This window comes from Colias croceus, chromosome 26, assembly GCF_905220415.1.
Source record: "Colias croceus chromosome 26, ilColCroc2.1".
Taxonomy (NCBI): domain Eukaryota; kingdom Metazoa; phylum Arthropoda; class Insecta; order Lepidoptera; family Pieridae; genus Colias; species Colias croceus.
The window spans coordinates 3,454,635-3,469,669 of record NC_059562.1 but is presented as its reverse complement, the minus strand read 5'-3'; the positions used below and the strand labels follow the sequence as shown (position 1 = coordinate 3,469,669).

The following is a 15,035-nucleotide window of genomic DNA, read 5'->3' as shown; positions in this document are numbered from 1 at the left end:
CTTTATAATATTAGTATAGATGATATGCGAGACGTGTGGAAGTGTGGAAAGTCATGGTTATGTGCTGTCTGTGATGTTATTGATTTTATCCATATGTCGCAGACTTCCCCAAAAGCAGCGTTGGGAGTTGAGCTGAAATATATTTTCAATTTAAATAAAGAGCATCTGATTGAGGGCTTGCATTAAAGCTAATAAATTGCAATAATTAAGTTGATTGTCCAGATGAGGGTGGTATTTTATCAATGGCATTCGTTAATGAGAATTGGGATAACCAATATTCTTTAGATAGTTCATAGATTAAGAACCATAATCATGTCAGTTTTTTACCACCTATAGGTATCCACATTAAAAGGATGATTATCTTATGACAAAATTTTGATTTTAAAATACACTAGTTTGCGTGATCTTTACATGGAAGAATAAAAATATACAAAGATACAAATATACAGTTCAAGACAAAGAAATGAGTAGGTACTCGCCTCTGGATATACTATAATACACAAAGGCAATATTGAACATTCCACGTATATTCCACTATATATACGTAGTATATAAGCTATAGTTGAGGTGTTACCATATAAGGTCAACGTATGCGCAGAATTCCCAGCGTGAGAGATGACTGATAACTGTCTGTTTGTTTCCGAGAGCACCAAAATGGTAAACCTTGTTATGGCGGAGTTATATCATCGACGTTTATAAATTGTTATGTTAACTTATGGTTTTTTTTACAAATATTTTTTATATGGACATTGATGTCAAATAGCATGCTGATTTTATTCCATTGGAGTATTAAGATAAACCTAAACTATATACAGGATTGAAAGCTACGTATGCCCTTATTTTATCAGAACGGGATTTATTTGAAACAAACCGTATTAAATCCATAAATCTCTCACCAACATTATTAAACAGTCAACCTATACATTTTTCGGCCTGAAAATCCTTTAAAAGAACACTACATCAAATCCACAGCTCGTTAAAAACAAAATCAATAGCATAACTGTCCAACGGTATACCATGTATACTGCACAGTGAAGTCGCAGAGCAAAACAATGCGCCGCGGCGCGGCCGCGCCGGAACCCGGCATGGAGGCGTGGCGAAACCACTGTTGAGATTTAATTATGTATATCGAAATGAATTGCTCCTTTCTTAACGCTATGATTTTTGTAGCATTTTAGGTACAATTGTAGAGTTATAGAATTTGCGCTAGGAATAATTATTATAGGGCTGGGTTTTCAGGATTTAATCTTAGATCGATTTTTGTCAATGGCTTCTTTTAACTATTTGTAGGTTTTTTTTTTTGTATTGACGCAAAATTTAGTTTGTAATTGGTATCCTAACTACAATAGTCGGGACAGGTAGGTACTAGGTAGTTACGCGTTTTTCTTTCATTTAACCTACTCAGTCACCATCTCAGAAAAACTAGAAACCTAAAATGATTTCATTTTATAGGTTATTTCCCTTTATTTATTGAAAGCCAATAAAATTACATTGTACAAAACAATTATTTCACGCATACAACGGAAGCTCATTTAGCGCGAAATAATGATAAGTCATTTTACCCAGAATAGGTACTAAATACAGTAATTTGTATAGTTTAGACCTAAAATAGAAATGTAGAGCGCTTAACCATCTGTAAAGTTGTAAATGCGTAATACGTAGGAACAAAATGTAGTTTTAATAAGAGTAGTTACACACATAAACAATACACTAAGGGCCGATTTTTCAATCCGTAGTTAAAACTTATCCACCCAATAAAGTATTACACGAAAATATTAAAATGTCACCCGTAAACTGTCAAATACGGCCAAAGAATACATTTTTGAAATGGTAGTTTAGTACGTTATTCGACGAATAAGTATAAACCAAGGATTGAAAAATCAGCCCTAAATAGCCAGCCCACAATGAATAGCTTCTTAAGTAGAAATAGACAAGTAGGTACGTACCAACACATAAATTGTCCCGATGACCAATAAAAAAAAATGTTATTAATTAACTACGCATTGTGTCTTAATATTACAGTTTAACCAATCAATTAATTTACGAAAGATTTATATAACTTTTCGACTCTACTTATCCAAATATCATACTCATAAAAACCGAGTGCCTATTAACTTTATAAGAGATGCAATTAAAGCTCGTTTAACAAATTGCATCCACGTGAACTAATCCGTGCAATCCGTTGAGAACTTTCCAGACGGATTGATCCCTTCAATGATAACCAGATGCTGATAATCCCTTATCCATTGATTTACTAATTATAATACTTCTTATGATATTTAAATCATCAGCATTTATGATTGTAGGATCATTTAAAAAAGGAGGTACTTATCTATATTATATGAATGAATGCAGTTTACATTGAAATTAAAAGGGGACAACAATATAGACAATTGTGATATAGAATTATGAGGAGTTTTGTGTATAAACGTAACACGTTTTAAAGCTGAGGCACATCATACTTTACAATACAAAAGAAGGAATGTAAATAAAAATAGGAACGTTTATTGAACCATTATTAAAACTAGTAATACATAACAAGTTATTTTACAACAATGAAAAACTATACGAGCCAAGTTCAAACAATCGATCAATATCCTATAAACTGCCTGGAAAGCCAATCCGTTACATACCTATGCGCAAACGCAATAAACAAACTAGTATGGCTTTACTATTACCGCAGGCTATTTGCGGAGCAAGGGCTGCGCGGGCGCACGTGCGCCGCTTCCGCACACAATTGCATACGATTCCAACACTTTATCTTAGACTAGCTGTGCTCCGCGGTTTCACCCGTATTTTTCCGTTCCTGTTGGTCTTAGCGTAATGATATAAAGTCTATAGTCTTCCTCGATAAATGGCCTATCACCGGAAGAATTTATCAAATCGGACCCGTAGTTCCTGAGATTAGCAAACAAACAAACTCTTCAACCTTATAATATATTAGCACAGATGTAAATGACGCTGTGTGGGTGAGATTTATGGTCAGATTACAAAACGAGTCTGGCCGGGAGGCAATCTATTGTGGTTTGTATCTAGCTGCCCATTCATTCTTCCTATCTTCCAGGCCTTTTTATACGGAAGCCACGTCACGTAGCTGATGCTTGATTAAGTGGGACCAACCGCATTCTCAGTTCAAGATAACATTTTTTTACTTAATTTATTGTACGTCTGAGAACATAATTTAATTTTCAGGTTAGCGAAAATTTAATGAAATTTATTTCAAATGCTTTTTATAGAGTATACGAAGCACGATGCAGATAGTGCGGGTATTTAAGTAAATTCACACAAGAAGTTTCAAAAATGTATGCTCTGCAATTATTTCAGGCTACAATCCGCTAAACTTACGAATCAATAAATTTTTATTGAGGTTTATTCTAAGTGATGGGAATGTTAGTAATATTAAAGTATTAACTTAACATGTTTACATATGAGGCCCCAGCGGGTGCTGGTGACTCACAGTTCCCACTATTCATAACCTAACTGTAAAAATAATTAAAACACTTAACATTTGTATGTACATAATATGTACATAGTATTCACAAATAGTTTTTTATGAAGTACTAATATCGTCTCTACATATTTACAAAAATTTCAAAGTACATATTATTTTGTAAACTCATTATACATTTTCAATTGTATTATGGATATGGTTTTTTACACGATTAATTATTGCCAAAATCATTACCGATTCCGACAGTTCATCCGCAAAGTATTACACATAATTATAATTTAACTTGCGGAAAGAAACCTTAGGTCCTTAAATAGATACGGTTTGTCAATCTGAACGAAGACATCCTGCGGATAAATTGTAATTATTGTTGAACAAAATTCCTATAAAATCCTAAAAAAAATATTATTGGTCAATATGGTCATTTTCCGAAGTGTAGCTACTTCAACTTAATTAATATGATGTATTGGCTAGCAGTGGCTTGGGTGCCTTTGTCTATTGCTGCATCTTAATTTCACTTGCTTTCCTCGCTGCTTCGTGCAACCCGAGACATACTTAATGCATAAACAGACACATTCTAATTAACAAATCTGTCCCCTTGCCATTAAATCTATTTCCAGAAACATTCAAGAACAAAGAGGCCTGACAAACCAATTACCAGCATTTATGAAAGACGTATTATGTATCCTCTCGAGCTCACCTTTCCACCAATACTGAGTCACCGACTGTTGACCCACGTGAACGAATAAAACGCTGTCTGTGTGCGTGCTGCGTACAGACAGGGTGACTTGTGTATTTGTGTTTGGAATACTGCCTACTTGTCTAGCTTTATGCGATCCTGGTACTTTGGCTGTATTAATAGGAGGAAATCTCTTTAAAGAAAAGCTATGCAGACGTGGTTAATATGAAAAGGGCATGCATATTAGTTAATACCTATCTACATTAATTTATCTATTTGTTCATATTCACAAACTAGAAAAATGATAAGCATAAACTCAAAAACGTAAGTACCTTCTTATGTAAAGCAACCGTGTTATGGCTATATTTAACATTTCACATTAAAAGGAAAGCACCAAAAATAGTAACACTACAAAGTAAAAAACAAATTGTACATTCATAGACTATCTGGATGAGATCAATACTTCATTTGAAACATAGTTTGCATACGCGTCAAATTAAAGGGGGACAACCCTTTCGCATTAAATATTGATTTCTTACCCCTTTTCTATGAGCAATGTAACTGAATTAACTACAGATGGACAGTGGGCATTTGCATTTTGTAAAAAGTAATTTGAACGGACCCTAGTCCATACGTAATTTTGCTCTTTGTTGAGCTGCATTTTGCTTGATTGTAATTTCTCTTTATTGACAAACCGGTGTTGGGCAGTTTAATTTATCTTAACCATGTAAAAGGCCTGATTGAAGATTATTGAAGTAGCAAATGCGGGTACATTAAAATCTACACAATGTAAAAACGTGAAACGCATTAAAATTAAGTGCTAAATTGCTCTACACTTTTATCAAATTTTAATTGTATTTTAAAGAAAGAGCTTTTTCATTACATCATTGATCACCACAGACCTCAATTCACCAAATGCAATTTTTATTTACGAACATCCTATACCCATAATCCTCCACATCTCCATACACTGGAACACATAATTTTATCAGCCAATTGTTCCAAGAATACACATGAACCTAATCACTTCGTCACCAATTGAATATGTTAGCGAAATCAGAACGTGGCTGACTCACTCGAACACTGGCTGTTAAATATCCTATTTATGCTAATTTTGTACAGTACTAACCTAGCTACAATGCAGCCATAACTTAGGAATTATATTCTAGATAAATCACTACTTACTTACTTAGTAGTAATCGTTCTAGTATACGCGAAGTATTTATTAGACGCGAGACAAACCTTTGATCTTAATATTATCAGTGGTTCTTGTTCAGGTCAAAGTCGGATAGTTAATTGCTCCTTACTCTTTAGTTATAGTTTCGTTTCGATCGATTGGCTACATAACTGTAACAAAAGTATAAATACGAATGTGAAAGCAATACTTGAATTATGTATATTGACTTTTGTTATGCTTTTCCATAAATATGTCAATATGAACAACTTAAATAATTATCTACGAGGCTGTCTTATTACCAACCAAAAGGTGGTCATTATTTACTACCAGCTGGTTGTTGATAAATTATTCGAAACAAACAAAGCAATAAGAAATTGTACCAACCTTACTACCTTCCTAATTAACTACATATGAATTAGAAACTATCGACGGAACCAAATATAAAAATTTCCATCTTAATTGTTCTATGCATCAGCATCATCTGATTTCTAGGAATGACTACTATATGTATATTAGTAATTCTACTAATAGCTCATCAATTTACCGCATTGGCTATTGACGCAAATGGCCTACATTGATACGTAATAAATCCTAATATAGTGCATTATTGACTCATCACTTTCTTATCTGTACCTTGAATATACGTAGTTTCATAACTGCCTTATTCCACCTTGTATTCTACCTAAATATGATTCCTAACAACTTTTAACTACTATATTTTATCAGGTATATTCTATCTTATAATGTTTTCCAGGTTTTCATCATAGCACATTTTCTTGAACCACGAAATAAACATCAAAACCAAACATGACGATAATGAGGTTTCCAGTGATAATTACAAATAACTGTGTATCGAGGCCAAAGAGGGAAGTATGTACTCATATATGATGATTAATGTGACTTATAACGGTACACGTTTACTACTTATTTATTTACTAGCGGTCCGCCCCAGCTTCGCTCGTGGTACATATTTATGTTTTCTCTCCATAAGAACGATCCTAGTACTTCAAGGAATATTATAAAAAAGAATTAACGAAATCAGTTCAGCCGTTCTCGAGCTCTGTGCTTAGCAATACATTTAGCGATTCATTTTTATAATAACTATTTAAGATATTGTCATCTTAAAATATGTACATATTTAGTTAAGAAGTTGTTGCCTTTGACGAACGCAGGTCTAAATTCTAATCTCTACAGCTTTTCACACTTCCCGGCCTTTGTTTGCACTGTGACATTATGTACCTATGTAAAATCTAAATGAGTCTTGTTTTAAGTTGTTTAAAAACAAATGTTATGGATTACAGTAACACTACAACTTCATTTTAAACATTAATAGAATAAACATTCTGCTTACACTTGGCTGATGGCTCCCGTCTAGCATTTTTATACAAAAGTGAAAATAAGATTTATTTATACAATATCACGCAACACGCTATACCCACGTTTATATTAAATATAAAAGATTGATTTATAACATGTAAGAGAAATAATAATTAATAAATTTGCACTATTGGTACTCAGGGTACGCACTACGCACTATTGTTATTCTTAGTACGTTCGCAAATGTGCATAAAATTACTACGGAGGACCATTATGCGTGTCCTTAAGTCAGTAGGTAGGTATTTGTAGGGATAGTGATAGTGATAGCATATGGTTATGGATATTATGTATAAATTTGAATTAAAATACATGATTTTTTCGTAAATGAAATAGTAGAGGGAGGTAGAGTTACTACTAAGTATAATAAGTAATTATCCTAAAAAATATTCGAATGATCAATTAAAATTTTCTCAAAACATCACAAACTTGTATGGTCAATGATCTCTCGCCATCTCTTTGTTTCCAACTAGGTATATCCTTTATCTATTTTCCCAGTATAGATTATAGACTAGTACATAGAGCAAGCTTCTGTATAAGACCAAGTAGGCAAGTACATAATGCCTTACGTCATGAGGCGGGACAAAGACACGACCACATTCCTCGCCAAGGTCGATGCATCCAGCTAGCGAACATCGTATAATCTGTCAATAAAAACTTTCCAGTATTATTGATTTACTGTATCAAAGGTAAGGTCAAATGTTGAACCATATAAATTATAAATGACTCTAAAATACTTTAATCTATATATACATACCTAATATAATAAAATCGTAGGAAAATGAAAATTGTACATTGAATATTTTTTTTAATACTTGGGGCGTATTCTGCAACAGATACCTAAGCCAAAAATACAGTTATAGAATTTTTGTCTGTTTGTCTGTACGTATGTCCGGGCTAATCTCAAAAAGTACTGCATGGATTTACGTATGATATAATGACATACTATGTTTTACAGTAGCTGAATCCTAGTAGTTTTAATTTTTAAAACTACATTTGATTTTGGACAATGGCTAGTTGAAATATTGCAATTTGCAATCAACATTCACGCGAAATAGGCGCACGGTTTCGAGTTGTAGGTGTGCCCGTATTGTTGTCCCAGATAAAACATTTCTGAAAATTTTCACATAAAACTTTTTATATATAAAACTCACTGTGTTTCAAACTGCATACTGCACCTTAGTTAAATACTATTTTAATGTAATTTCCGTAACAATTACGTACGTTTATTAAATATTTTTATGTATTTCGCAGCAGACAATACAACTTTACCTCATATTTATAACAGCAGTCGGCAGACTTGCCTTAACGAAACGTGAAAGTATGCAGGCATTTATCGTAAACAAAACCGGGGCCCTTAACTTGTCAACGAGTGCACAACTTGTTTACTTTTCACTCTTTGAAGTACTATAATCGCGTTGAACAATGTTTGTAGAGAACGCCTTTTATAGTTTCTATCGTTCCAATTGTAACTTTAGGACTTTAGGACTTAGGACGTCTAAAAATTTTGTAACTTAGATTTTTTAATTTTAAATTAAATGTAACTTTTTTTTACATGGTTGGTAAATTTTAAGCTTTTTCATATAGGTACCTACGGTAGGTAAGTGCTTTCGTAAAAGAATGTGTAAAAATTGCAATCTCTTTTTTACTGGATTGGTTGATCTTGATCGTAAGATTTAACTATATAAAAGGTGATTTAAAGTTTAATTTTGAATCAAGATTATCGATCTATACGTTTGATACGAGACAACACATATCTGCTATGTAATTATTTTATGCAATAAACATTATCCAGACATGAGAAGAAATTACGATACCGATAGGACATAGACAACAAAAAACCCGTCCAACAAGTTGTTTTAATATTCATTCTATAATGGAAAGCTAAAACATTGTATTGAATTGTGCGTCCACTTTCACAGTTTATTAGATACCGCGTAAAGTGTAACGGAGTGAGATTTTATTATTTATATGAGAATTTCTATGGAATAACTTTATTTGGATGGCATTCTTTGTAATAACATTTATTGTTATTTCTCCTTTTGTTATTTAAAGTGGGATTAAAAGTATTTTGATGTAACAAAGGTTTTGGTCGAAATTGCGGTTCGTTAAGCGTCGTTGATTTTAACTACCTACTGGCTGTTTAATTATTTATTTTCTGTTATCTATGCTAATATCATAAATCTGAGAGAGTTTGTTTGTTTGAACGCGCTAATCTCAGGAGTCAGGAACTACTGATCTGATTTGATAGCCTATCACGTATCATCACGCTACGACCTACAGGAGTAGAGCCACGGGTGACGGGAGTGAAACCGCGCTGAGCAGCTAGTATATATAATAATATTCTATAAATAAAAATAAAGCGATACTACAGGTAAAATTTATTATTTTTCCGATTCGAAAACAACAGTGAGTGTATTCATGGCCAAACGAAGGTTCAGTAACTAGGTACTACCGATGTTATCAATTCCCAAAAACGTTTAATAATGTTCACGCTTTCATGAACAAATTAAATAATTACTCATCAACAAAATACCTATTTAATAAATAATAATTGTAATGTACACGATTCTCATAATAAAAACAAAATAAATTTATCTATAGTGTTTAGATAATGCTAAAATAAATCGATTAAATTTAATCTAATCATAATTAATTGATATCACATGGAATTTCTCAAAAATATCCAGTGGCATTAGTAACATTATTTAAATAAAATTAATTTACCGAAATAATCTAACACAAATCGAATCTACCTGTTTAAAAAGATTTAAAAAATTTTTAGATATAAGTTTGCGTGAACGAAACCACGCGTCAAAACTAGTGCATATAAAAACGTAAACCCTTACCCATATAAGGTATAATGGTCGAATGTGCCGTATTAATTTCACTTGAAGGCAAAGATTTAAATATATTCATCGAAAGGTTCAATATTTTTCGAGGTCAAGCCTCTTCCGCTGACTCACTAGAGCGCCAAGTCATTTACATTTTATACTAAATCTTGAAAATGTATAAGGAAGTGTTTCTGGGTCATGGTAATGCTCGAAATTCATGGCTATAATAATATGCCTACCTACTTAATCTACACTAATATTATAAAGAGGAAAACTTTGTTTGTTTGTTTGATTGTAATGAATAGGCTCATAAACTACTTGACCGATTTTAAAAATTCTTTCACCATTCGAAAGCTACATTATCCACGAGTAATATAGGCTAAGACCAACAGGAGCGGAGCCAGTAGTCACTAGCCACGCGGGTGAAACCACGCGGCACAGCTAGTATTGTATGTTGCCTATGTTGGGTTGTGGTGTTGTGATAAATAAAAAGAAATAATAAGAGAGAAAAAGATTAACCTATTGGGATACGTACCTATACAATGTGTATGTAAAAATAATGAGAATTATAATGGAATTATTTTTATTGGAAAATAAAATTGGAAAGTTGGAAGACCTTTCAAGTTTCAATGCATTAAACTTGATTATTTTTTAATAAAAACTTTCAGATTTCAGAAAAAGATATAACTACCTACCTACCTAGTTAATATTATTTATTTAGAGTTTAGACCATTTTTATGCAAATAGGTTTTAATTAGAAATTTAAAGAATTTAATAAATTGTGTCTTCAAAAAAAAACACTCAAAAATAAAACAACAATAATCTCAGTTGTGTAAGATTATTCTATGTTCTTTGTATTTATTATTTATCAGCAAATAATATCCTGTTTTTATACTACAAATTACATAATTAACAATGCAAAACTAGTTATAATAGTTACTTAGTTAAATTGAAACATTTAACAACATGTATTACCAGCCTGCGTCAGACAAAATTTATACCTTATAAATACCAAAGAGAAATTTACCCACTATTTCCCCATACATTTGAGACTTAGTCATTTTATTTAACCATGAATTCTCCAAGAATGTGTCATCGGTTACACAAGAGGCGATTTGGAATTGCCTTAATGTTTAGTATTCAGACCACATCTGTTGCCTTGACATGCTATTGTGTTACCATACTTTTCAATACACATGTTTAAAAACCCCTATGTGGTAATTGAGTAATGTATTTCTATAAGTAAAGTTGTGCAAGGTATTTTTGTATTGAATTCTAATTTTTGGATTAATCCATACTAATATTATAAATGCGAAAGTAACTCTGTCTGTCTGTCTGTTACTCAATCACGCCTAAACTACTGAAACAATTTGTATGAAATTTGGTATGGAGATATTTTGATATCCGAGAAAGGACATAGGCTACATTTTATTGCGAAATATGTAGGTACCACGGGCGAAGCCGGTGCAGACCACTAGTTATGTAGTAGTATCAATGAATATAAAAAATACATAAGAGTTACAGAAAATTATACTGTTAACTAAGTTCAAATGAACTTAATTTTGTAAAGTCTTCTTTGTCACTTGTTCAGCGAGCTGAGGTGATGCGATTTTGATATAATTTTATAAACATCAAACAAAATTAATTTATAAAAATATTCATGACTTAGGTAGTTCTGGCTTGCTTTTTTTTTAGAAATTACAAACTCTTTAAATTTGGCAATTTTATAAAACCTCTTTAAATATATCAGGCTACCTACTTATTGACGTCATTGATATTATCATTCATAGTGTTATCAATATTTTAATGCAGTCTTATTGATAATGGATAAAGTATGAAAGTTGAAACTACTTAGGTACCTATTTTATTTATAAGTATTACGTATATATTTAACTATACGACCACACGCATCGCTATTCAAGAATCGAATACTTACAAGTACAAAAAACTTTTGTACACAAATCCGTAAACGGCATACGAAAACCGTATTGCAACAAAAAACAGCGTGCTTTAATTGAATAAAGTTGGTATCGTCTTTTTATACGATACCTACCTACCTAATAATCGGGCCACAGACATAAATAATATGTCTGTGAATCGGGCATAGTAAAACCATGTCAATGTTATAAAGCCGGTATAGGAAATTATTGCACTTACCTGGGCGAATTGCTCCCTAATTTCTGCCCTCTCTTCGTCGGTCAATTTCGAATTATCTGCCATTGTCAATCAAGTTTTATCACAATAAAAATCAGCACATCGACGACAACGATGTTTAAAGTGCAATTAAATATATTTGCGAATCACTTTACACTTATCACTAATGTAAAAAATTCAAAATGAAACTAAAATCACAGCTCCGTTCACAGAGTTAATTGAAGGATAGGCACAAAAATTACCACTAATGAAATACCACAATACACGTAAGTAATAAACGCAATACACGAATACTACGTCCTACGAAAGCAAATCAACTCGGCGAGCACAGATTAAGTATTAGTTACTACGTAATCGGCGAGTTCAACGACGGAACGAGTCATCGAGGACAATACGTCGATGTTGCCACTTCGCAGGATGCAAAATTGAAATTAATTTCTATACCGTTCTATGGATATATTATAAATTACATGAACGAGTATTGGCCACCATCCATCGTACTAAAGTAATATTTTAATACATGATTATAAAATTATAAAAAAAATTGCTCTGGAATTTCTAATTTTATTTTAAAAGAACTTGCCAGACTAAAATAATTTATCACAAAAAGATGTGTAGTAAACGCAAGTATTTTTATTTTTTTTTATTCAAATAGTATAATTTGTTTACCTATTTAATTTATTGTTAACTAAATAAAAATTTGTAATCGTTTAATTATTTTTAGATATATGTACCATAAACTTATGAAATATAGATGGCGCTTTTATGAAACAAAAAAAACGCCATCTATTATCACGCTTTGTACAATTATTAAAAAGTTCAGCTACTCGACACTAGATGTCACTATGTACTATTATTTCTTTCTAGAAAATTCGAGAATGAGCATATTTTACTTCGGGAAGATATAATCTGGGCTTTTAAACCTATTGGATTATCAAAATTTATTACATTATAGTACACAACTGAGGTAAACAAATTGTAGACGTGTTGTATAATAATTGAGAGAAAACATTAAAGCAATAATTAGAATTACCTAAATAGTAAACATCGAAATATCGTATAGTTACTACATACTGTGTTATACATAATATAATAAAAATAAAAATAATATGTTTTAGGTTTTAATTATCTATTATTACAATTTATGAAGGTAAGACAACCTAAAAAACAAGATACCTAATTAAAAAAATACTATAAGTATTTTCTTAATTTATTGTAGGTTCGTAATTTATTAGAAATAACATTCAATGTGTTTATTAACAATGAGTTAAAAGTGAACGTTTCCACCAATACAAAAATAGATAATCACATTTGATTTTTTTATTATTAAACTTCAATTCTATCATAAAACAATTACTGCCCAAGGTAAGTACATACTTACTTTGTGAGAAACAATTGATTACCTACATTTACCAAAATTTTAGTTTTCTTGCAAATTCGGGCATTTTATATCTGCAACGATTTAATTTCTTTTCTTCAATTGAATTGTACAAAAATATAAATCAGATTTAGTATAAAATAAAATGTACACCAAAGGTTGCAAAGCGCTTACTTCGCGAATTTTCTACCTCTGTCTGGAACACCGGCCGTTTAAATACGGCGCGTCAGAGCCGGCAAGAGTCAGTTGAAAACAAACGATTGCGATAGTCACTAGCGACTAGCGAGTTTCTCTGCGATTCGCATACAATTTGCATTGCTATCTCACAAGTTTTAACTAGTAATTTATCTAAAAGAAGAAGAAATGGCTCTCCTACCATTCTTGTTGGATTATGAGCTTGAGCGCCCCCGCCGGTTGATGGACCAGCATTTCGGGTTGGGGCTGACGCCGGACGATCTGCTGAGCGTGGTTGCCGGTCCCATGGTGAGCCGGGAGTACTACAGACCCTGGCGCCACTTGGCCGCCGCTACTCGCGATTTGGGCTCCAGCATCAAGAGCGACAAAGACAAATTCCAAGTGAACCTCGACGTTCAGCACTTCGCACCGGAAGAAATAAGCGTTAAGACCGCTGACGGCTACATCGTGGTGGAAGGCAAGCACGAGGAGAAGAAAGACCAGCACGGTTTCATTTCGCGGCAGTTTACCAGGCGGTATGCGCTGCCGGAGGGTTGTACCCCTGAGACGGTGGAGTCGAGGCTGTCTTCAGACGGTGTGCTGACTGTGATTGCCCCAAGGAAAGTGCCCCCTGCAGTGCAAGGGGAACGCAGTGTGCCCATCGCACAAACCGGCCCAGTTCGGAAGGAAGTGAAGGACCAGTCGAACGGAGACAAGGCTGAATAAGTTATTTAAGTCATTCCACTTTTCTCTTTTGTTGTAAGACTGATTTAGTTTTTAATTTCGTTAATAAATTTTTCAATTATCTAAGTACATACTTGATTGTTTTATTGGTCCCAATGTCTTGAAAAACTAAAAACCACTTGTACTTTTGATTACATTTGCTCATTTTTACACGCATTTATTAAATTCTAATTAAAATGATTGAAAAACTTGTACCTACCTATAACGAAATCTTAGGACAGAGGCAATCAGGTACCTAGTACCTACTTGTTTTAAAAGCTAGATGATGATTACCAGCTGCAGGTACTTGGTTTTCAGCTATTTAACATTTAATCAATTTCATAATACCTATTGGGGTACCTAGTACCTACTTCATTGACCACACTGCACTATAGAGGTTCTTTGTTAAAATAAATGTCACATATTTATCATGCTTATAGTGGTGGCTGTGAGATGCTTATTGCCTTCATAAAGGTATTGCATAAAGATTTTTCTCGTTCGAACTGCAGACCCAAAATAAACCTATAGAATAGGTACCTACTCTGCTGGACTGAGTTTGATGAAACTGTTTTTGTGTTCTAATTCTAAGGTTCTAATGGTTCTCGGCAACATAGGTAAGCTTTTGGTAAGCATAAAGGCTATAACCTGTGGCTATAACTAGGTACCTAGGTATGTACTACCTAGGGTCATTGCGCCTGTTCGCGTCCACCTGCCTATTCGCGTCCATTTTGCGGACATCTTTTAGAAAATTCACGAAAATAAGTATACTTTAAGTAAAATTGTAATAAGAAAAATTTCCGATAATACCTCAATGTATAAGAGACATGCACACATATTCAAAATATGCCTGCAGACCGCCTATCCTATTTAAAAAAAATAGTTAATTTTGGCTATTAAATGAGAGAGCTAAAACGCGCGGGATTTTGAAAAAAAAATAGTGCGCAGCGTCGCGTTTGACGGTAAGTATCTTATTGTTAAATGTGAATTTTTGAATATGTAACTGTTTCTTTACTTTGCTAACAAAACATGGAATAGTATGGATTATAAATCAGCTTATTTCTTTTACAATTAATAGCTAAAATAAGGTGGACGCG

At 33.0% G+C, this 15,035-nt stretch overlaps 2 protein-coding genes across 2 annotated transcripts in view; one reads left to right on the top strand and one right to left on the bottom strand.

Annotated features, from left to right (window-relative positions):
• Nucleotides 1-11,986, bottom strand: part of LOC123703603 (plastin-2) — a 54,781-nt gene extending 42,795 nt beyond the window's left edge. The window contains exon 1 of the mRNA XM_045651689.1: nt 11,670-11,986. Coding sequence (XP_045507645.1) covers nt 11,670-11,732 — 63 coding nt within the window. The 5' untranslated portion in view covers nt 11,733-11,986. The remainder of the gene's footprint in view (nt 1-11,669) is intronic.
• Nucleotides 11,987-13,268: 1,282 nt separating this feature from the next.
• Nucleotides 13,269-14,035, top strand: LOC123703528 (protein lethal(2)essential for life-like). Its single transcript, XM_045651574.1, has one exon. The coding sequence runs from the start codon at nt 13,408-13,410 to the stop codon at nt 13,942-13,944; it is 537 nt and encodes a 178-aa protein (XP_045507530.1). The 5' UTR covers nt 13,269-13,407; the 3' UTR covers nt 13,945-14,035.
• The last annotated feature ends 1,000 nt before the right edge of the window (nt 14,036-15,035 follow it).

What these genes read in the sequence shown, in the direction of transcription:
- LOC123703528 (XM_045651574.1), top strand. Translation starts at nt 13,408, where the DNA reads ATGGCTCTCCTACCATTCTTGTTGGATTATGAGCTTGAGCGCCCCCGC.